This window comes from Pangasianodon hypophthalmus, chromosome 13 (assembly GCF_027358585.1).
Source record: "Pangasianodon hypophthalmus isolate fPanHyp1 chromosome 13, fPanHyp1.pri, whole genome shotgun sequence".
Classification (NCBI taxonomy): Eukaryota; Metazoa; Chordata; class Actinopteri; order Siluriformes; family Pangasiidae; genus Pangasianodon; species Pangasianodon hypophthalmus.
The window spans coordinates 7,115,159-7,140,351 of record NC_069722.1 but is presented as its reverse complement, the minus strand read 5'-3'; the positions used below and the strand labels follow the sequence as shown (position 1 = coordinate 7,140,351).

Here is a 25,193-nt window from a genome sequence, read left to right as displayed (position 1 = left end):
ATTCTCATATGTGCACTTATCTTTATAATGATGGACTTTTTAATTAGGGGTGTAAATCACAGGCTTGCACATAACACAATACGATTTCAATTCACAAGGCAAGGATTCGATATTTGACCATTCCACTGAATGTACTAAAGTACGATATGTTACGATCTGATATGATTCAATTTATATGTGACCAACTTTGTTTAGAATCCGGGGTAGTTCAATTCGAAAATGATGATGTTGTAGAGAAGGACTATTTTAAATATCGGAGTTATGGCCAAATCACCTTGCTACCCATGTTAACACATCTCTCCTTTACTGACATAATAAAAAAACACAGACTAAGCTGGTCAAAGTAGTAAAACATCTTTTACTACTGGTAAACTATCTTCCAGCTCCCTTATTACTTGTCTAATCTGATCAATAAATGGCTGAGATATTCTAATTGCTTTACTGTTGTGCTATTTTCTTTAATATAACTCTACAATGTAGTATTAGTAGCAGTGATTCAGAAACTGTTTCCTTACTACCAGCATTTACCAGCTGGCTAAAGTTGGTCTACCAATCTGACCAGCTCGGATTGTGTTTTGGTTAAGTTGGAGTTTTTAGCAGGAATTCGCAAATATGACTTACATTCACAGATGTTTAAAAAATCACAGTTAGATAAACATAATGTAACCCAATGTAAAATCTCGGTTTGATAATCATAATGTTAGTTATGGATATGTATTGAAATATAATCTTTTGCGATTATGAACAGCCCATGAACAGCATCTGAATGAAAGGGTTGACTGTTACCAAGTTGTTCACCTTTGTGACTCAGACAAAGGTTACAAAAAAGTTTGCAAGCAAAACATAACATCTACTAGACATTACACCAAAATATTTTACCCACAGTAGCTTGATACTCATAGAAGCAGTTGTTGGCTATGTTACACAACAGAGTTTGGTAACACCTTTTGCAAACTGCAAGTATATTATATTCACATCCACAAATGTTTTTCATTGCTTGTATTTTAGTAGTTACATTTGTGATAGGCCAACAATAGTAGTAGTAGTTAGCCTGACAGGCCAACAGTTAAGCAATGCATTCTTGTCAGGATGTAAATATGTGCTTTTTTGTGCAAGCTTTTATAATAAAGTTGGAGTAACTCATCTCACACTGGACCATCTGAAACTGAGAAACGTATTTATTCATTTTCCATGTTTATTATCAAAATATCTCTGGGCATGCATTTTCATGAAATCCAAAAACAGGGGTTTCCAAAAATGGAAATAATTGTACTTTACTGGGCATTACATCTTGGCACATTAAGAAAAGAACAAGACATTTTTTTCTTTTAAGTACAATGGATGTATTTCCCCTTTATATAATTTACAAAGGAGAGATTAAAAAAGTCTGAAAAAGGGCAACAAGACAGTAAGAAGAGATATTCTAGAGATATCTTACATTTTCAGCTCCATTGTGTTGTCATATGTGTATTTCCTCTCCTTGGAGCTCTTAAAAATACAACTGCTCTAAAATGGCTTAGTGGTCTTAATAATTAGACCCTTTCCCTCCCTGCTCTATCCGTCATATGAGCCTGAACGTACACAGTTAAATGTCTTTTGCTGCAGCTGCAGTTGGATTTTCTCCAGTAATGTATGGATATTTGCCACCATCATTTCTTCACATTCTCTTTCCCCAAAAGTGCAAATTCAGATTTATCATCGTACCAATCATGTTTTACTACAAGATTTCAAGACCTAAAGATATTGGAAGCATGGCCCACTGAATAAGCATTGCACACTTTAAAAAGTATGTTTCATCTTTAGAATCATTAAAAAATGAGCTTCATTTTTGTTACAAAATTGAATGCAATGAAATAAACCCTACAAAACTGTCTTAACCAAAACGGTATGATAAATACTGAATGGAAATCCACATACGAAAACACCAATATAAAAAAAACTGAAATCTTTGAATACAACAAACAAGCCAAATCTTGTTTATATTCATAATTTCACCCTATTCCACAATCATCATTACAGAAAAGTATTGCTGAAATATAAAGGGTTTGTCCTCTCCATCTCTCGCATGTAATACTGAATTTATATATGGCCTTTTCTGCTCTGTTAGCATGATGGCATAGCAGCAGGATGAATCCATGCCAACAAACAGTATTTGGTCTCCCAGAGCATTCAGGTTTTGCCAGCAGAGTGGTGCAGGAAAAGGCAAATATATATATATATATCTTGGATTGTGGCCATACAAGGCAAAATGGAAGACTTCACACAATACACAGGCTTTTCAAGCATGAGGGCACATGTGACCATAAAAATAGACCAGTAGCATCACAGTGACTGGATGTAATCCTTAGAGAGTGAATCAATATATCTGAACATGGCAGTAATTACTACAGATGTACAAAGACAATTGTAACAGATTACACCACTCAACTGCTTTTTACCAGATCTCTGCTGCTGGATGACTGAAATAACTACTGATAAGCAGAAGGGGGCAGTATGACAAAACAAAAAGGTTTTTTCACAGACTGTACAAAATTGTCGGGCTGTATGACACTTTTTAATGTGAAGGCTCTGAGATAGTAACAGGGAATGGTAGGATGTCAGCACTGACCCATACACACGGCCCTGTCGTGAGTCAATAAGCAAGAAAAAGAGCTGATTTTGGGTAAAAGAGTTCTACGTATGCATATGTAGGCATTTGTATATACGTGTCGGTATCCATCCTCCATACTGGAAGGAAAAAAATGAACGTCATTGACATCATTGCAGTGCGATGTCACAGCTTTAGAAATCATTGTGAAATTTGGCACTGCGATCTCATCAGGGATGTACAGATGTGATACTAATATATTGGCCTTGTTTAGTATTGGATCTGATTTGATCTTTTTTCCGATTCAATGCACTGATGTATTTTATGCCATTAACACAAGTTCTGTGGAATGACACAACACAGACCTTGGACATGAACACAGACCGTACATTGTCCTAAAGCATGTCACCATAACACCTCTGATGTTTCGCATAACTTGGCATTGCGTAGCAGCCGATACCCCAAGCTCTGATATCATATGGCGAATGGAAAACGTGGGATCGGTGCAGCTATAGATGTTGTAGTCCCAGTTTGAATAAATATTTTGGTTTGGAATTACCCTGCCAAATCCCAGAAAGACTCAGGAGCTTCTCACACCAGTATCATCAAAGTTCTTTTTTATCAAATAAATTTCTAAAAAAAAAAATGTTATGCTCAAGCGCTGATATAGAAATGAGTTCATGTAGTTCAAACAACAGGAAGACCAGAAGATAAGTCAAAAGTATACTTTCACTCTTCCAGCATTCCCTGGATCATAAGGCACAAAAGATATTTAAAAAAACTACAACATGCTATGCCAACAACAGTATACAGTATACAAATATACAGTGTATACAGTATACCTAAAACTGTATTATCTGTGCATGTGCATGTGGGTATGTATGTAAACACCCAAGGTTTTGCAAAGAGCAACTGTCTACCGATAGTGTCAGATCCATACGGATGGTTTGCCCTCCCCGGACTTGCTACTACTGCTGCTCCCGGCACTGCCTGCTTTGCCATGTTTCAACCGATGTTTCCTTTCTTTCTGAGGAACAGTGGGGATGTTACTTTGTGGCTTATCATCGTTATTGTGGTTGTCATGCATCTCATTATGGCTATTGCTGGCATTGTGCTGGAGGGCATAGGCCTGAATAGCTGCCTCTAACTGGACAGCATCCTCGTTGATTGGTGGTGGCCGAGCATCACTTGCCGAAGGGAAGTTGTCCTCGTTGGATCCAAACTGCTGCTGCTCCTCTTGGGCGATGTTGGCACGGTTCTGCTTGCATGCCATCTTGGCATTGCTTAGGTCCGTGTAGGGCAGGGCTTCAGGCTTCATCACGATGTTATAGCCTGGTGGTGCAGATGGGGTGCTCCAGGAAAACGGATAGCCCACGTAGTCTGCCTCCCTGACTCTGTTCCCGACATCGTCCACCATTTCTCCTTCACTGAGTGCTGGCCCGCTTACTCTGTCAGACATGCCCCCGGCCCCCAGCAGGCCCAGTTGGTATTCTTCTTCAGCTGTGGCAGCATGACGTTTTTGCAGTGCATCTTTGATGGTGCCCACTCCAAGGTGAATCATTTCCCACACGTTGAGTAACAGGCAGAGGCAGCTGACGCCATACATAATGCGCAAGAAGATGGTCTTCTCTGTGGGACGTGAAACAAAGCAGTCTACACGGTGTGGGCAAGGCTCGCCTGAACACACGAAGATGGGTGCCACATGAAAACCATACAGGAGATATTGGCCAGCCAGGAAGGCCGCTTCCAGAGCCGAGCGTGTCAGTAGCTGCAGTACATACACTCGCATCAGACCATCGTCTCGAATGCGCCGCCGCCCGTCATGCCGCTCTTTGGGCTTGGGGCGTGGTGGAACAAGCTCCCTTCGAGTGTTATCGATCTCAGGCACTTCATAGATCATCGGGTCATCCTCTCTCTCTTCCCCTGAATTCTCGTGCCCTGCCCGATGCTGACGTGCCCCGAAGTACAGCTTCCTTGGCCTCCGATGTGTGTATCCACCTTCTGCTCCACCTCCTGCTGGATCTCCATCCCCAGCCCCTGGCATCTCCTTGGTGCGGGAGATCTTATTGGCCGCGTAACCCATGTAGAGGAGTGATGGCATGGCAGAGAAGATGATCTGGAAGACCCAGAACCGGACATGTGAGAGCGGCGCAAAGGCGTCATAGCAGACATTTTCACAGCCAGGCTGGCCTGAGTTGCACACAAACTTGCTCTGCTCGTCATAGTAGATGGACTCTCCACCCACTGCCGTCAGCACGATGCGGAATACCACCAATGCTGTGAGCCAGAGTTTCCCCACCGGTGTGGAATGGTTTTGAATCTCCTCCAGCAGACGCGTCAGGAAGCTCCAGCTCATGGCGTCGGACGACAGTGTCCCAGATGGCAAAGTTCACAGACTCTACAAAAGAGAAAGTGGAAAGTGAATGAACGCGAGTACATCTTAAGTTTGTTAGCTTATGAATAAATAGCTTATGTATCAAGTTTGTTATAGTGTTAATGACATTGAAAACAATTGTTCAGTCATGCAACAAGTCTTGGTATGACATTAATTTTCAGTTTATTTACTTAAATATGTCACAGGCTTTCAATATGAGTTGCAGTGCAGAAACAACATCAAATGTTTCGGAAATGTTTGTGAATCTGATATACACTGATACATATGTATAGAGCTGGAACTGTTATTATTTAACAAGACTGGAATGGTTATAATAAGGACAATAAAATGTCATGAATACATGTATGCTTCAATTTGATTAGAACCAGCATGATCCTACAGTGATGTGAGCGAATGTGATAAATAGGTTACTAATAATAAGACAAGTCAGTGCAGGCCTGCAGTGGTAGATGACTTCCTGATTGAAATGAATATTGTGTTAACCTTTGTCTGTGTTCTTAATCATTATTAAGCGGATATAATGATACCAAAAGACTTACTTTGAAAGGCGGCAGGCACTCTCTCTCTCTCTCTCTCTCTCTCTCTCTCTCTCTCTCACACACACACACACACACACACACAGACCTCATACCTTTGCTAGAAATACAGGCTTTGCCGCTGCTCTGCGTTATGTTTACAGAGTCTCTGGTTTCTCTCCACTCATTTTTCCAAGCGAAATGTTTACATTTTGTCTCACAATAAAACATTTAAGGTATTGATTGCTATGGCTATATAAGGACAAGTCTGAGAAACGTCAGGGTATTCAGGATACGGATATCATTTTGGTAGAGAGAGAGAGAGAGAGAGAGAGAGAGAGAGAGACAGAGAGAGACAGCGAGAGAGAGAGAGAGTGTGAAGAGAGACAAAGAAGAGAGAGAAAGAATTATTACTCATCTGTAGTGGTATTCCTGCCTTTTAGTAACTGTTAGCCTTATGTGTACTTAAAGAACTTGGCCTATCAGGCTGGAACTGAGAATCCTGGGGCTTTCCTAATGTCTTCTCCCGAGAGGAGAGCTTTGAATCTGGGCATGATGCTGCCGTTCTTCCCAGCTCTCCCCTTCCAGCAGGCCCTGCTATCCCTTCACCTCTCATCTGTGTCTAAGAGTGCTAGTAGTAGCACTGAAGGTGACAAAAGACCTAGCAAATGATGAGTGAACGAGTGAGTCACGTACGCACAAACACACATACACACACAATATACAGTATATAGCCACAAACACCCTGCCGTTCATCTACAAACATAATCACTTTAGTGAGTGGAGTCACATTATAAACAACACATTGAGAAAAAAATGAGTCCAAATAAGTGCTTCCCAATTCATCCATAAACACATGGATGGATACACACACAACAGACTGTAATGAATACAGGCTTCTAAACATACAGTTACATCCTGGAACTTTGAAGTTGTGTGTGTGTGGAAAAGCTATATATTTAGTCATTTGTGTGTAAATCTACATGCCAAAATCTTTAATGAGTACTGAGATTCACTAACAGAAGAGGATACAAAAGGAAGAGAAAAAAAGGAACAACCAATTCAACAGTTCATGGGTACTAGGTTAAAATGTCTAATCATATACTGTATATTGTGCTCTGTAAGGAATAGAACACTTGGGGGGATTCTGTAAAAGAAAAATAATCAATAACAGTGTGGTGTTATGTGGCCTAATGAGAAGAGTTACTTTTACCAACCCAAAGTTGACTGTTTTCCAATCACTGAATGTTTTATTCCTCTTATTCCACAACAATTTACAAATGCCATAAATATTATACATTTATAGGGTTTTTTTAATTTATATTGAAGGTTGTTGAACATCCGCAAAATAAGCTACTTCCTGATATCCCTTACGTTATATCAGTTATTTTTCTCTCATCAGCCTCTCTTTTTTCTCTCTCTTGAAGGTAATGAGACAAAAAATTGCAGTTTGTCATGTCCTCTTCAAGTCTTTCCAAGCTGAAAATTTAAGGTTACAGCTGAAGTTTATTCTGACTGTTACAACACTGACACTTGAGACTGCTTTCTTCTCACAGAAAATGTCACCATATCAACAATTACACACATTGCGTGAGCTGTTACTATAAACTCAATTACGTGTTAGAACAAGTGTAGTAAAGATTAACTTTACAGCTGGAGCTACTGTTAGAATTAAATTAGACAAATTAGCCAACATCTTGTGAAATTCCAGCGTTTTTTTGTTTTTTTTTTCCAATTACCAGGTTTAATAGGGGTGTCAGAGCTGGGAAATCAACAAACTCTGCATAAGCCGTCCAGGGCTGATAAGATAAGATAAGATAAGATAAGTTAAGATAAGATTTTATTCATCCCAAAAGGAATTTTTTTTGCTAACAGTTTACAGAAGACTACAGAAGACAGGAACAGAATTGAATATAAAACAGGATGTATAGAAAAAATATCAAAAAAACTATATACAAAATATAGCACATATATAGTATTATTATATCCCGCAGTTCAAACAGTGACAATAGTCAAGTGTCTGAGTGACTGAATGTACGTAAAAGACGGGTGTGAGAAAAGATCAGAGTGAAACAGAGTGGACGTCTAACCTGTTCAACCACACATATAACATTTGACATTTACAAGCCCTTAAACATATGTATTTTCTAGAGGTGTAAACTTCAGGTTTCCACATGATATGATTTTGATTCATAAGGCAACAATTCACTTTTTGACAATACCGATTACTCTGCTATTATAATACAATACGATTTCGATACATAAGGCAGCGATTCGATATTTGACGATACCACTGAATCTGCTATGACACAATATATTACAATTTGATTTAGTAGCATCTGATCAATCCATGACCAACTTTGTTCGGAATCTGGGGTAAGCTTATTGTTAATTTGAGAATGATGATGTAGAGAAGAACTATTTTAAGTTTCAGAGTTATGGGCAAATCACTTTGCTAGCCTATTTACCCGTCAGTTTAAAAATATGAATTATCAGTTTAAAAATGATTTCATCAATCCAAATCATCCTATCATTTCACCCCTAATATGTTCTGCTCTAAACCTGGGTGCTATACTGCATACCTGGCATTGATATTTCCAAATTAGAGACTTTCTTTGGTACACCTGAGCTACATTGTAGGGCAGAATGTGACCTTACAATCCTTCAGGCAGTGTTATAAAATTTGCAGCCAGCACTGTGAATTCAAAATTGCTGAGTCCATTTAGTGACTATGTGTTCTTGTAATTGGCCCTGCCATGTGTCTGCAGCGTGCACACACACACACACACACACACACACACACACACAGAGTTGTCTCATCACTTGTGCCCTCCCCTTGGGCAGTGGAGAATGGCAGAAAGAGCACATGCTCAGCAGAACGCTCATCAGAGCTAACCTGCTTTCATAAGCCGTCTTCATCTCTCTCACAGCCTCCCTCGCTCTGGAAATGGAGGTGTGCTGCTTCTTGAAAGGTGAATAGACCACAGAATTACCATCAAGACAAAGTCACTGTTAATTACTAGTGGTGCACACAAAGTCACCTACAGTTTCGGGTAACCAGCTTACCCCTGCCAAGCAGGACACTAACCATCACCGCCACTAATGTCACTAGAGAGGGACATGCTTTTGTCATTCCAACTGCATTGTGCATGGACTCTTAATGTTCCTCTTTTCCAAATTAGCTACATTACCCCATTACCCTCTTCCAAAAGAGCATCACAGCTTCAGTATTATAAATGGAATAATTCTGGACTTTATTACAAATATCCTAACCAAGTAAATATCAGAAATTAAAATGACTGGGTCCCTCTATAGAAATAAAAAAAAAATACTCTGATCACCTACATCATAAATCACCACTGTATATTTGAATTATACGTCTTTTTGCTAGATTACTTTTTTCAGTCTAGCAAGGCATGCAGCGACAACTAACTCTTACAGTAAATCATTTTATACACACCAGCGTATTGCTGGATAGTGAGATTACTGGCTTAATGAATGCTGCATTTCAGGGTCTATAAAACCATAGAATGTTAATTGTAAATAAAACCCAAGGTTTAGTTGATTTTCTCTTAGCTTAGAGTAAAAAAAATTGAGTGTATACATTTTTATGTAGTAGTATGCAGGAAAGCATGGTCAAAACCCCATTATGATCTATGACTGTTTTTTTTTTTTCAGGGAATGTGAAAGAAACAAAGAAAATAAGAAAGAAAGAAAGAAAGAAAGCATTTCACCTTAACTGAACTGAAATATTCTTTGCATTGTTTTTTTTTAACTCCTCCAGAGGTCTGAAGAGGTAGGAGAAGAATGAACAGATCTTGTTATGTTAAGCAGAATGGACTAAAAATAGAATTCCTGACCATTTACGGAAATCGTGCAGCGCTAAGAATGAAAAGAGAAAAACACTGAGGCAACATATGTGCTCTGTGTGTGCATATACATATACTCTACAACTTGATGTGTGTGTTTGTGTGTGTGTGTGTGTGTTATGAATGATTTGAATAAGGGAATGTTCTATGCAATCAAACAGATTAATATTTCAACCAGAAGCCTGTAACATATGGCACTTACTAACACACACAACTCAAATGAACACACACACACATGCACACACACACACACACACACACACACACACACACCAAAATATGTACTTACATACACTCGGGTGTCCCTGCTGCCTCTCCTCTTTGTGTCTGCCTCTCCACCCTTTTTCCTTTCATCTCCCTGCTCTTTTCTTTTTCTCTTTCCTTTTCATTCTTTTACAACAACCCCTGAGATCAGAAGCCATTGACCTTAAAACCAGGAAGCAACCGGACCCCCCACATTTATACGCACGATCTGACAACCATGTGGGACCGCAGTGTGTGTGCGTGTGTGTGTGTGGCGTGTACAATGAAGTGGGTGGGGGGTTGCACGCGTTTCCTCCTCTTCTCTCTGTGGAACACACACAATGGACCCCACTTACCCCTCATTCCCAAAAATTGGGTCAGAGATGGGAGGGAGGTTTGTGTGAGGGGTTAATGCCCTTACAGGCAGGGTGATAGGGGAAAAGGGGGTGAAATATGAAATTATTTCATACTGATGATTGGAGGAGTGAGTGTGGTGATGGGGGGATGGGATGGATTAAAGGCATACCCTTTAAGCGCGATCCCTTCTAGAGCCTGTGACACACAGAATAAAATATTTCCCTCCTTTAACCTTATCTACTCCTCAAAGTGCCTTCTGTCTCCTTTTATACTCTTAGAGTGCAATGCTCCAAGGAACATCACATCCTAATATCTGGTTTTCTATTCATCTTGCCATCTTTGCTCACGGTTAAAAATTAAGCTTCTGGCTATCTCTCTGTAGTCTTTGTCTAGTCTTTCTTTTAAAATCATTTTCTCTCACAGTTTGTGGAGAAGCCAGATTACAATCAGAGGATGTAAGCTAAAATTGACTATGACTCTGTAGGGAAAGTGTCTTGCTCAAGCCTCCTAAATGTCCAGGTTTCAAACGTTATATGGATAAGATACTTGACTTATCTTTTGGGGATTATATAAACATTAGAGTGTAAGTGATAAAATGAAATTGTACCATGTGCATCTGCATGATAAATGTTCCGGAGACAGAAGGAATATATATCGCTTTAGCTTAAAAATGCATATATCGTTATGACAAGATCAGACTTTTCTATAAATCATCCTCACTAATACAAGACCCTGAGTGTCACCGGAAACCTTCCAACAACCGGCAAAACTTAAAATAGGCCTGCAGATCTGGAGAAATGAGAAACACCATAGGAAAAAATAGACTCTTTATTATCTCTATAATTTCTCCTAGACAGTAATGGAAAGAAAAGGGAGACGTCGTCTGCTTAAGGTTTTGCTGAGAAAAAACACCCCAGTAATATCTCCTCTTGAGTTTCATCAGAGATCTCGGCAAAGACGTGCAACTCAGAGAGATGCGCAGTTTACTTTTGATATACTATCATATCTAAGTTTATTTGAAGAGAAGTACATTAGTGTATTTTTGATATGTGGAGAAGGATTTCCTTCCCCTTTCTTCAGCCAAACTAACCAGTGAAAATACACAGGAGAATGTTTTAGTATCAACTAACAAGTTCCTAGGTGATGCCGTGAAAAAGTGTTCACTCTGTGATCAGGAGATTGTGTGTTTGAATCCTGCTGATGTCTCCTTTAATCTCAGAAAAATCTCGTTTTCTCATTATTTCTCCTAAAGAATTTTAGCTATTGTGACAATGCTGATACCTAAATGAACAAAACAGAGGTGAGAATCACTATTAAATCTTTGTGTACAGAAAATATCAAAATATCAAACAGAAACGCAAAAAAAATATTCCTATGTATTGAATTTTAAATGATCCATACATGGCTAAGCTTCCATGCAAGAAGGCATTGGATAAAACGCCCTGGTACAAGAATCATAGTAGCATAGTGGTTCCTCGTACCACTCCAGTCTCTTTGCAACCTTTCTGAAGATGCTGAGATACCAGCATGTTGAATGTTTGCTATTAGGACTTTGATAATTATTTTTATACCACATATTTAAAAGCGCATGTAATTGTTAATATTGTGAAGCTTTCTGTGAAGCTGGCATTTTTAGAAGGAGTGTGCAGTGTCAGTGCTTTGTAACAGTCTGAGGTAAAGCTAGCTTTACACTGGAAAGTCTTCAGGGTGGAAGGTTATGTGATTTCTTGGTAACATGAAAATCCTGGGTTTTCTCTTATCTTATTAGCTTCAAAAGAGAGAGAAATTTTTTTTAGCTGTTGTAACAATTGATAATGGGAATGAACTCAACTGCGGTTCAACTGCGGATCTTCCACAATTGTAACAACTATAACTATAAACAGATAAAAAGTATGATGTGTCATTCATTAATGAATAAAAATTGTAATCATTGGCTAATTGATCTGGTATATGAGGAATAAAACACTTCAAGATGTGCTGTTACAGGAAACTAATCAACTTCTTAGTGGCAACAGTAACTTCACTTCACGTTGAGCTGTTTCTCACCTGCCGGAGACTGATTACTTTCCTATAACTGCATGCCCTATTGTGTTTTATTCCTTACTATACTGTTGCTTATCTATATACCACATTTTGTGGGTTAGTTTGTGATTTATTCCTACACCACAAATGTTACCCTTTTAAGCTAAACTTCTATTTTAGCTTTTATTATTTTAGCTATTTTAGGTATTTTGAAAGAGAGACAGTTAAATATGTTGAAACAAAAAAAATATTGTTTAATAAGATTTTAAAGAAATGTCAGGACAGAGATATAGATGGGGAAAGGATGTTGAAAACTATTGAAAAGGTCAGAGAGAGTGTGTAAGAGAGCGTAAGAGAAAGTGTAGTTACTAAATGAGGTTTTCTGTGGTGAGGGAGCATCTGCAAAGTTTATGTAATGATGGGGCTTTAAAGGACACAGTAAATCCATAGGGGAATTTTATTTAAAAACACACACACACACACACACACGTTAAACCCCTTAAAAGAATCTGAATCTGAAAATATGAGTCTATAAAAAGCTTAGCTTCCATCTGGAAATGGACAGCTGACATAAAATTTGACTCGCGCCAACATCTGTTAACATCTGCATCCTAAAATTGGTATATTCACAAATCGCTTTTTCCCTGATCATTACCAAATCCTAATCCAAATATTTATATTAAAAGCACATTTTACATAAAACCTTCATTTTTTTTTCTCACAGGAGTCAGAATGGAGGTGTCTGATTAGCAAGCACAGGAACATCTCAACATCCTCAGATGACCCCTTAATCTCCTGCCTACTCTTCCTCTTGCACTAGAGAATAGGCAAAAGTTTGTGAATTTGAGATGTATGAGTTGACTTCTTAATTTAGATCTGAAGACCCACTGCTATATTTTCCTATTATTCCCATGTTATCTCACATTCCCACAGTCATAAGTACCTTCTGGCTCCTCAGATTGTAATACTGTCTGCAAACCACAGTATGATTAATGCCTTTATGATTAATGAATAAGCTTGGTTCAGACATTGTGCTGCCTCAACCACCTGAACAAATACTCCACTCGTTCATCAACATTCACACACAACCATAACCTCCCGGGCTATTTAGGTTTATAATAGTTTAAATCTAGAGAGAAATAAGAGAAAAACCAAGGAACTGCTACTCCAGCATTATATTCAGCAATGTGCATATGAATGATGAAAATACTGCACTCTCTCTCTCTCTCTCTCACACACACACACACACACACACACATACATACATACATACACACACACACAGAGGACAAATGTGTCACAGGACACATGTACAATTCAAAAATGCCCTGAGGTGAAACAGACTCAACCTTGTCTGCTTACTTCCAATACACACACACACACACAGACACACAGACACACACACAAATAAATACCTCCACACCAAACCTATTATCTTGTGTGTGTTCTCATCTTCTGTACCCTTCACCTTAAGCCTCTCTTATATTAAATGAGATTTTCCATGAAGCACATCAGCGATCAAGTGCATGATTGAGGGGATTTTTATTAAATTAAAAGATTTTTAAAAATCTATACATTATTGATTTCAGACACCATGTTTGTGAAACGCGCCACATGCCTAGCCCATATGTAATTATGTCATTAATAAATGAAAAAATGAATAAGTAAAGATGAAAAGTGATGGAGAAAACAGATTAAACCTTGCCACTGTCACCTCTAAGCTTGGGGTAGTATTACTGAACCTACAGCTGTGTACTTTGTATGCAAGTGGTGTGTTCACACTGGAAAAGTCAGTGCACTATTACTGGCCAGATCACTGAAAAATTAAGTGAGGAACGCTTGTCACTGCCGCAACATGCGTTATGTAGTGGAATGAGAAAAACCACCAGAAATCACTGCACTTTGAATTTTTCTAAAAGGTTGACTCAGTAAACTAGAACACCAATACATCACAAAAGCAACATTAGACATTTTGTGCTTTCAAAATTACTGGTTGCTCCTTTAGAAAATGTAGATGATTTGTTATTTCTTTTTAGTTCAAACCTTAGTATTCAATTTTCCATGTTACTCCCCTAGAAAAACACTGAAGGGCATGGCATGTAGTGTAAGAATATAGTGCAGACACAGCTTGTCTGTTCGCATCATGTCTACTTTCTGGTTTTCCCCTCTTTCTGTTTTCTGTCTTCCTTCAGCTATAGATCTTTTGATTAGAAAAAGGAAATGGGATGATGATAACAAATGTACATCAGAGCCTCCCGGTTGTGAGCTTTCAGATCAATTTCACATTCGTCAACCTGACAAGTCGTGCATTATCCCCCCATCTATTCCTTCCACCAGACTTCTATTTTTCTCCAGTTCTTGATGCTCACCAGTCTAACATCTGTCTTTCGTGGTCAGGGAAGCGCTTCCGCTCCTTGAAGGCCAACACAGAGAGAATGAGGAGGAGCTTCTTCCCACAGGTCATTCAGGTCCTCAACCAGGACAACACCTAGGACTAGACCTTGGATTTGTTTGCACAACACCCACAATCCCTACATTCCTGTTAATATACCCGTATTATCCTGTATTTATAAACATTTATTATATACAGTATGTTAGCATTTTCACTACGATTATCTCAGCTCAGTGTTGCACAGCATTGTATTGCACATACAGCTGCACACATCTGCACTTTTACTTCACATACAGTCCACACTTTTTCTGCCATCTATCTTTTATATCCTTTCTATTTCTACTTCTATGCAATCAAATTTTGTGTTAGGTAAATTCTGTTTTTGTGTCACTGGACAGTAAAAAGCATTTTACTGCACGTCGTACTGTGCATGGTTGTGTGTGACCAATAAAATTTGAATTTGAACATTGAGGAGCACTAATCTGGAGCACTCATACATACACACACAGACTAAACATGCATTCACCTAGAGCTTGCACATAAAGGATGAATACGAGGTGGAAAAATTGCCTTAGGACACAGAGGCAGAAACATAGTCAGTATACACACACACTTTCTCTCTCACACTCCTGCATGCTCTTACTCAAGGCAATTACTGCATCGATTGGAGTGATTTGTTGCCCATTTGACTTCCTTAGTCAGCTGGTCACAGAGCCAAACCCTGAACTCATACATTTTGTCTCAGAACGCTGAAATCACATGGCAAATATGAGCATTTCTCCTTTCAGTTTCCATTCTTGTATTGTTTGATATTGGTTGATTTCTGAAGGGATCCGTAGGGTGACATGTGATTGTCTGATAGCTGTATGACCCGTGATTTATCCACAGGAGCACTGAGAGAGCATGTTATATTATATAAAATATACAGTAACACTTTCTATGAAGCCCATGCTCATAACGAATTATAGCCCCATTTATAATTATTTATAAGCAACTATTACTTCTATTACTAACTATTACTTCTATAAATGCATTTATAAAGACACTTCAAGACCTATACTTCATTATAATAACAGTTATAGTTACATTTATATTATTGTTATAATTACTTATAAGTGATGCACTTGCTTCTTCAATGCCCATGCTCATAATACATTATACACAGACTTATAAGTATTAATTACTCAGTCTTATGGTTCCATGAATGTATTTATAAAGATGCAGCATCAAAAATACATTCATGAAACCACTGACTAATTCATCATGAATCCATAATTCATTATGAGCATCGGCTTCATAGAAAGTGTTACAGAATATATCAGTAATGTACACCCGTTTTCATGGCTTTCAACTATTCATTTAGAAATGAATGTTTTCTAAAGCTAAAACTTAAAAGCAGCACCAAAATTTGGACCAACTTCAAGTACAAAGCAAAAGAATGCACTGAGTTTCAGTGTACGTGTATTTACATGTATTTGTAAAATATCTACACACACGTTGGTGAAGGTTTTTTGTTTGTTTGCCTTCCAGTTGTTGGCTAATAGTCTCAAACGATCAGCTATGGCCTCATGAGAACTTCATTTAGAGCATGAGTTTAGAGGACATCATAATAAAAAGTGAATTTTGTTAATGTGGTAAAAAAAAAAAGAGAGAGAAAAAGAAAAAATATCCATCTTGGCATTGATGATTTTTCTGATGTTGTAGGTTTTACTGTACTACTTGGAAAATTTTGTAGTCAGTCCTGAAAATTATTAATGATAGAAAATACAGATTTAAACAGAAATTAAAAAAAAACTCTAATACTGTAGGGTCTTATTCAAATACCTAAACACACAGTATAAACCTGGTAGTTGGTTCTAACCCGTATACTGAAATGTGCATACGCTGAAACATGCAAAGCGTCAGACGTTAGCATTTGCGCATTTAGATTTTCTAAATTATGTCTAAATTATGGCATTATGTCTTGCTTTACTATGGTAAGGAGTTTGGAAGGACAGTGAAAAGTGTTTAACGCTCAGTGTGTAAGGGAAAAGAGAATTGTGCTTTGATTATTGAGAATCATGGGCCTGGGTTCTACAACAGTGTTAGCTATCATGATAAAGACTGGTTAAGAATGAGTTTGGGTGGAAAAAGAAAGGGAAGAGAAATGCAACCAGTGTTAAAATCTCTGCTTGAGTTCACACAGAGTGCCATAATGCTTTAAAGTCAAGTCCAAATAAATACATCCTGCGCAGGATAAAGCAGTTGCAGCAGATGAATGAACAAATGAATGAAAAAAAAAACCCAACTAAATAATAAAGCATATTCTATGTTTAAATTATTCTTTCATTCTTCTTCAGTAACCGCTTCATCTTGGTTAGATCCGAATCAGAATTACATTAAAAATCCAAAATATAAAGAGCTAAATAGATTTCAGAAACAAATGAAACATATATGGCTTTATGGTTATGACTGTCATTTTGTTCGAATTGTTCTTTTGAAATAATATAAAGTTTATACATTTTTTATAAACTAATCCCTGCTTTATGGCACAGTCAGAAGCTTGTCGCTGTGCAGCTAGAAAAAATATTTACATGACCTGCTCTCTCAGTTTCTCAGACTCTGTCCGTCTCTTACACATGCACGCATTATAAATACACTCGCCACAGACGCACACAGCTGATGGGGGAGTCACAATCTTCTGACTGTCTAAACACGATGAGTTATTACATGTTTGTCTGAAGGACATTTTTTCTTTCTGTTGCTCTGCCCATCTTTACACTCTCATTAATAATGTCTTGCCTAAAGAGGAAAAAAACAACAGAAGAGAACACATTACAAATACCCAGAGCTGCTTAAAATGCCAAACAGGTAAAAGAGCACCAGAGCGTATACAGCAGGTTGCAGAGAGAGAGAGAGAGAGAGAGGGGAGTAGTGGAAGAGAAGGAGAAAAAGATGCTGTGTTTGTGTTAGCATGCTAGCATGTGCATGTCGCCGGTGGGCTCTGGTCCTCGTCTGGAGCACATGGCCATCCTGCGCTCTGATTGGCACGATCCTTGTGGCCATGGAAACCCAGCCATGGGTGAAGGAAGATCTTAGAACATGACTTGAGGAAAAGACACAGAGGAAAGGCATGAATAAATATATATAGACAGTCATGTACACTCATGTCTCTCTAATGCTGATTCCTTCATGTTCTGTCATTGTTCTCAGTGGAGGAGAAAGCTAGAAAACGAGTAGATATAGGAAAACCTAGCTGTGAATTCCATTTATTTTGAAATTACAATCAATGCTGCCAATTAAGAGCTCCCAATTATTCCTTTCTCTCGTACTTTGCTTTACACTGTGAAGTTCCAGTTTCTGTCATTAGTTTCGTTTACATTCTATTGCCACTATGATATTTTCAATTCAATTCAATTTTATTTCTATAGCACTTTTAACAATGGACATTGTCACAAAGCAGCTTTACAGAAGTATAGAAATTCAGGATATAAATTTTAAATGTATCCCTAATGAGCAAGCCAGAGGCGGCGGTGGCAAGGAAAAACTCCCTGAGATGACATGAAGAGGAAACCTTAAGAGGAACCAGAGTCAAAAGAGAATCCATCCTCATCTGGGTGACATCAGATGGTACAATTATAAATCATTTCCATCTATAACTGTGTACTATATGGTCAAAAAGTGCACTTGTGTAACCAGGAAATTCATTATAGTTTTCATATGAAGTCTATTTTGCTGAAGTTATCAACTGTTTAATGAATGTTCGTGGCAACTGCAGTCCTAAAGCTATCAAAGCAATTGTAGCCCTAAACCATCGTAGCAAAATTGTTCATATCAATTGCAGTCCAAAGCCATCTTCATGGTTTTTAAGCAGTACCAACCTCAGTAATCTCATGTATCTTTAGGCTGTCTGTGTGGGGCTATCCTCAGCAGCAGCGAGTGATTTCTAGCTGTCCCATGAGTTTCGCATCATCCTGTGGTGCCTCCTATTGGTGGCTGTTAGACAAGCGTTGTAGCAGCAGTCACACTCTGAGATTTGGCACTGCCATAACTGTGTCGTTGACTGTTCTTGGTCACAGTGGCACTGAATCTCATTTCAAGATCAAAAGAATTCTTTTACAATGTCTGATTTTTTTGTCTGCGAAAGCAAAATTGGGTTGAGAATCGCTCAGTGTAAGGCCAGCTATACAGTTCTACTATGGTGATAACAAATGGTCTTGAAAGAATTCGCACAAAAGTTCTTGAAAGAATTCACACAAGCCGAATAGTAGGAAAAATTACCAGTGGTTATGATTATGGGGAGGGATGGAGAGAAAGGTTGTGGCTTTGCTTATGACTGTATTTGTACAAAATGTTAAAATATACCTCTTGCTCATTAGAATACCAGTAGACATTGTGTGAGACTGCTGGTAGCCTCAAACAAGTGTAACTGAGTAAAATGATATATCCAACCCCACACCATGACATCCCATAATTCCTTTTCCACCATTATTTTATCCTACATATAACTGTAACTGTACTGAACTTACTTTTGTTTTCGTGACCTAATGTTCATGTTGCACTAAGTGCACTAGCATGTAGCTTGGTGAAGGAGGATTAAGGGTGGGAATATGGCTCTACAGCAAGTGTGCCAAACTCCAACTCTACATGGGCCACGCTAGCATTTTTATGAGTCCTTGAAGGGCCATAAACCGAGGCTATTAATGTTTTAACATATTCTCTATTCCGCTGATTAATACCAGTTCCCTAGGCTCTGCAATAGAATGCAATGTTTCTGAATCATTTTTACATTTTGTTTTAGATTTTAATCAGTGTTTCTACCCTGTGAGATGCGAGCCCACGAAGTGTACACAATGGTGGATGCAGAATGTGGACATCTGCTGTGCTACAGGCCTGGCATGAATTCTAGAGAGTGTACTACAGGCTATTTCTATATTATTTTCCCAGGATCGCATGGGCCGAATGAAATGAGGAAGTTGGCTGTCCTTGGCTTGTGAGCCTTGAGTTTGATACCTATGATCTACAATCCTTCAGTATTTTGTACATCTTAATAAGACACTGATGTGAGGCTTTTACAGCTTGTGACACAGGAACATAAACATTTCATATAATGCTCTTGCTCTATAAAGTATGCTTATGCTATATTATGTTATTTTCTTTCTTTTCTATCTAACCTCTTGTTCCTTTCTTTACTACTGACTTCAGCCGTGTATGAACCAAACAACCAAGTGCACTGCAGTGTGACACAGATACTGTCATAAGAAATCAGGGTGTTTTTTTTTTTTTTGTGTGTGTGTGTGTGTGTGTGTGTGTGTGTGGGTGATAAGAGACAGAGCAAGTGTGTGTATGTGTTTTAAGGAAGATGATGTTAGGCAGGCATGGGAAAGAAAGCTGAGTGTGTGTGCGTGTGTGTGCATGATCTGAATCTTTCATCCTGCTTCTCTATTGTCTTCTGCTGTCACAAACAATTAAAACATTCTGCCACTGCATCTACAACTATAGCTGTGTGTGTGTGTGTGTGTGTGTGTGTGTGTGTGTGTGCGCAAATCTGTACTGCCCAGTGGGAGTAAAGAATCACATGAGGCTCCTACCCACTGGGAATGTCACTAAGGATTCATATACATCTGCTGCCGTGTGTGTGTGTGTGTGTGTTTGTGTGTGTGTGGGTGGGCAATATATTCCCAATCATGACCACTTTCATTTTCTAATTAAATGCATAGTCTGTGATTTTGGCAGAAGAAGCATAAGAAGGGGAACTTCCTTAAACATCTTAAACACTTCTTTGGCTTTTTTTCTTTTGTGATGCAACACAAAATAGTTTGTTGTACAGTTGGGAGATTTTGAGTTCAAATCCCAGGCATGCCACAGACATCCATGGCAAGGAGTCCCAGAGAGTAAAACTGCCCATGCTGTCTGAGTGGAAGGGATGACATCACTCTCTCTCTCTCTCCCCTGTCAATCAGAGCAATACTAACCAGTTGTGGGTGTGAGTTCATGACTGATTAAGAGAGCAGATAGCTCATTTCCTCCAAGTGTGTTGGGCTGCTGTGTGATGAAGCACGTACAGAAATTCAAAAAGATGCAGTGACAGGCTTCACATCTTGGAGTGAGCATGTGCTAGACTTCATCCTTCAAGATGAAGTGGGTGGCAATTGGCAAATGATGAAATTGGGTGAACATGGGGTAAAAAAAATAATAATAACAATAATAATAATAATAATAGGCCAGCAGTATTTTTTGCATAATTCACTCATTTTAAAATACTATCTTAAAATGACACTAATATGCTCATGAGCCTGTAGCTGCTGTGGTGCTGATAGTAGGCGTGTAAATGTAAGAACCTGAAAACTGCAAGGTTGCCGTACAGTGCAGCGCTTGCATAAACCTTCCGTACAAAACTGCCATACAAAGGAGATGTATGCATGCATAAACAAAATCATTGTGGGAGCACTCTGGCATCCCCGTCCACTTTCTAGCATTAGCACTGTCGATCAGTACGTTGCCAAGGAAACAACACTGCCAATCCTGTGATCGACCACACCCACACCACTCTGATCAGGAAGTAAATCAATTTTTGTAGCCTTTATCAATATTAAAATATAGCTAGGGATATTTATTCATTGAATCTTCCATGGCAGATTGTTTATTGACAGATCTTTCAAATTACAATGTTTTTTTTATGTAAATAGTTGAACCCATGTTGCCAGAGGGTCCCATATATAGAATGATTTCAAATGTATTTTTCTTACATTTCATACATTATTTAATGTCATTGAAATATTCAATATGGATTATGGATTTCAATAATATTCATCTTTTATTTCAATTTAGAAAAAGGGAGTGAGAAGCCATGCCTCCTTCACCGAGGCTGACAAGCACGCAGAAGCCTGAAGTACAATGCATTACATAATCTGTGGCAAACTTGACCATTGCTGTTCACCAACAGTCTCCATTGAATCTGACAGAGCTTGAGCAATTCTGTCAGAAACAGATGTGCTAAGCTGATAGAGCCATATCCCAGAAGACTTGCAGCCAAATGTGGTATTGACCCAGGGGGTGAATACTTGTGCAACCAAGAAATGTGTGCTTTTGCGTTTACTTAACCTTTGTGTCACAAAAAAATTCCATGTTCAAATGTTAGACATATTGTGTAAATCAAATGGTAAAAACCCTAATTAAGTCCATTTGAGTTCCAGGTTGTACCACTACAGAATCGTTAAATGCAGCGTAGGAGTGAAACAATGAGAGCAATCCACAATTCTACTATTCTGCATTTCTAACACTAGGAATGGAAAATTACATGTACTACTGACACAGGGATGTCCATATCAGATGCCATACTACCTCACCACACTACATGGTAATGTACGTATAGTGGATAATAGAACACAAATGAATTTATTACAGGGCATCACAATCTCCACAGTGAGGGTTAATTGTACTCAGCTGGATTTCTCCTGTATCAGAGGTGGTCCAAACTGGTCTTAACCAACTGGAACCAAGCTGTCTGTCCTCTTTCTCTATGTATGTGCAAGCATGCATGTATTTGTGTGTGTGTGTGTGTGTGTGTGTGTGTGTATGTGTGCTATTGCCTGACAGATTCATTGCCTGAATCTGCTCCTTATGTCTCTCTTTCTCAGACTACAGGCAACTTTTTGCTTCCTTTCCCTTTTTCTTCCTTCTTCTCTGTTCACTGACTCTAAAGGAAACATTGCTGGATGACACTCTTATCCTCCCTGTGGGTTAGAGATAGAAGACTATTGAAATGTAAAAAAGGATAGAATGAAAAAGGGCAGCAAGGCTGCAAGGGAATAACTGTAGTCATCTATCAAGACAACACACTGTGAATAAATGAATGCTTATGAACACACATACAGAAACACATAGAGAGTGAATAAGTAGATGAATATGTATACACACAAATGCATAAGAAATAAAGACATATATTGTACATTCTGTGGAAATGTAAATCTCATGCACATACACACACATACACACAAACACACAGCTGCTAGTTAATCTGCTGATAGAATGCCTGTAAATTACCTCTGAACCACAACAATGAAGTGCACAGCATTTTAATTTACCTGAAATTAATTTTTAATTAAATTAAATTAAATTAATTTTAACTGACCTGAAAATCCCTATTCAATTCAGTTGTTCATAATAATAATAAATATTATTATTATTATTATTATTATTATTATTATTATTATTATTATTATACTCTTGGTACAAAAGTAAAAACCTAACAATGTGAATTATTTGCAAATTTATTAAAAATTTATAAAATTATTTGCACCAGAGATACGTAAGGTGCATTGTAAGTATAAAAAAATGTTTAAAAAAATGATCATAGATCAAACTTTGTTGAACAGTGACGTATTTCACCAACTTCTGACAGACAGGAAATACTACATCCATGAGTGAGATGAAGGAAGTCGAAGGTTAGCATGTTTCGCCAACTTAGTGACTTTCTTGCTAGATTTCACAACATTTAGACCCCTTTATCAACTTTATTTTTCAAAAATAGCCAAGCAACAAATCTAGCGACTTTTTGAGCTCATGTTAGTGATTCGTCCATGCGCTCAGCATGGCTCTCCAGCTCACATCAGCTGAGAGAGCAGATTTTCTCAACTCACCACCTGTGTCGAAAGCCTGATTGAGTTGACTCATGGTGGAGGGTATACGCTGTCTCCCCTGTCAATCACAGAGACACTAGCCAATCATGAGCTCATGTATGCAGAAGAGGGTAGATAGCACTTTTTTGGAAAACTTGAGCAGCAGCCTCAAGAAACATCTCAGATGAGAAACTTGTTATCCTTCACCCTCCCACCACACTCCTATTGTATGATAGGGGAAGAGCTGGCTGGTGGGTGGAAATCCAAGCAAGGTCTTTCTCACCATCTGTTTTTTTAACCAAATATAAATGAACAAATCCAAGTGGGTTGTGTTTTATAAAGTGACCATCTCTTGTATTTACTTTATGCTTGTTTATTCTGCTGCAAAAAAAACCCATAAGGCAAGTTTTAAGTTACATTGAAACTTAAACTTGGTGCAACCGCTACATTTTTAGTAGTTCTTAAACTCAAACATTGTGACAGTTTACATGGTACAGGTTAGTACCCTTTATAGTGAGGTTTAAGGTATAAATATCAAAGGAAGATCTTTTGTAGCCTACCAAGAGTTATGGAGAAACATCATAAAGGTACGTGATCATCCCTAAGGGCCACTGTTGTAACTTTGAGGAAATATTTACACGGTTAGTAGCCTGAGGGGGGAAAACATGAGCTGTATAATTTTATATAATGCATGAGAATATTTCAGGACAGAATATGCTGGAAAAAAAAAAGATTACAGATTAAAATTAAAATGATGATGATGATGATGATGATTTTGATGATGAAATATATTTTATACAATTATTTCCAATGGGTTAGCTGTACGAGGTCAGATAATGAATAAGTGGACATACAGACAGATGAAACTTTCCTCTTGCATAACCAACCAACAACATAAAGCTTGCAGACTCGAGCACAATAACATTGTTTCCAGCTTTATAATATTATTTCTGCTGTAATTCAGATAAACTGTACATCAACAAGCACTTCAGGACATTGACCATACCCGCTGTCTCAGTAAGACAGCCCAGTCCTCCACTGTTCTCCCTCTAACAGTGCACTTGGACCACAAAATTCAAGAACAGCTTCTAGCAGCAAGCCATCAGGAGGCACAAACAGCTATTGTTACAGCACTGCACTGGTGGAACCTTTTGCATTACACATGCCACCTTGCACTGTACACACTGCACCTTAAGTTTCACAATGTGCATCTCCAGTGGATGCTAGATGAAAAATATTGGATGTGTATTGCACTGTGTAGCTTTGAGGAACGACATGCAAGTAGGAATTTATTGGACTTTCTGTGCTCATGACAGTGAAGAGCTTTGACTTTGAAGTTGTACAGTATTAATATAAAATATAAAATTCTATTCAGCACAAACCACAAACGCAAAGAAACTCCAAAAACCTGATTAAACAACAAGATAACAAGCACAATGCAAAAAAAAAAAAAAAATTAAATAAAAATAAATAATAAAAAAAAGCCCAGTAATATCAGTAGTATCCTTTCAGCAGCATCCTTAACTCTGCAAATATGCATGCACGTGCGCTGGTAGTCTATTCTTTAGACATCTAAGCATAAAGGATGGCAGAGTGTGTGACATAAAACATGATAAAATCCTCATCTATAAGGCATCTTACCGCTTTGCGAGTCTGTGCAGATTATTATGAGAAGAAGTTCACTCCGACTCGAATAACCGACTGCTTTCCCCGCGTCTGCGGCGCCAAACTGCTTCATTAACGCCGTTAAATCCGCTTTACGCGCTTTTGGAGACTGTCTGCAAAACAATCAGACACATATGCACTCTTATCCTCCAGCTGTAAGCCTACACTAGAGAAGCAGGCTGCTGGATATAATGATGAGTGATCATCCAGGAGGACAAGCACGAGCTCTCTAGTCTTATTAGTCTCGCGCGTTTATATCCATGATTAAACGGTGCCGCACTGTAACCATGGTAACCATTACATTCCTGTGTATTGCCCAACATGATAAAGTGCATCTTTACTGAGGTCAAAAAAAAAAAGAAAGAAAATAAAAAGTGTCGCCCCAAACTATATATCTGCTGTTCTCGACTATGCCACTCCCAATTATTATAATAACCCTGCTGAAAAAACACAGCAGAATCCATCACAGAAATTCTAATGGATTCCACTACAAATACCATTACAAACCATCAGCTAGCCGTTCAAATCATTACCATTACCATTATTGG

At 38.4% G+C, this 25,193-nt stretch overlaps 1 protein-coding gene across 3 annotated transcripts; it reads right to left on the bottom strand.

Annotated features, from left to right (window-relative positions):
* Nucleotides 1–1,174: 1,174 nt before the first annotated feature.
* On the bottom strand, nucleotides 1,175–24,967 carry gjc1 (gap junction protein gamma 1). Of its 3 annotated transcripts, none has more exons than XM_026917244.3 (2): nucleotides 24,622–24,967; nucleotides 1,175–4,985 (listed from the first exon to the last, which is right to left on the bottom strand). In XM_026917244.3, the coding sequence occupies exon 2, from the start codon at nucleotides 4,941–4,943 to the stop codon at nucleotides 3,516–3,518; it is 1,428 nt and encodes a 475-aa protein (XP_026773045.1). In that variant the 5' UTR covers nucleotides 4,944–4,985; nucleotides 24,622–24,967; the 3' UTR covers nucleotides 1,175–3,515. The 3 variants fall into 3 exon arrangements, with proteins under 3 accessions (XP_026773045.1, XP_026773044.1, XP_026773043.1); XM_026917243.3 differs by lacking the exon at nucleotides 24,622–24,967 and adding an exon at nucleotides 14,358–15,488; XM_026917242.3 differs by lacking the exon at nucleotides 24,622–24,967 and adding an exon at nucleotides 9,656–9,951.
* Between the last annotated feature and the right edge of the window lie 226 nt (nucleotides 24,968–25,193).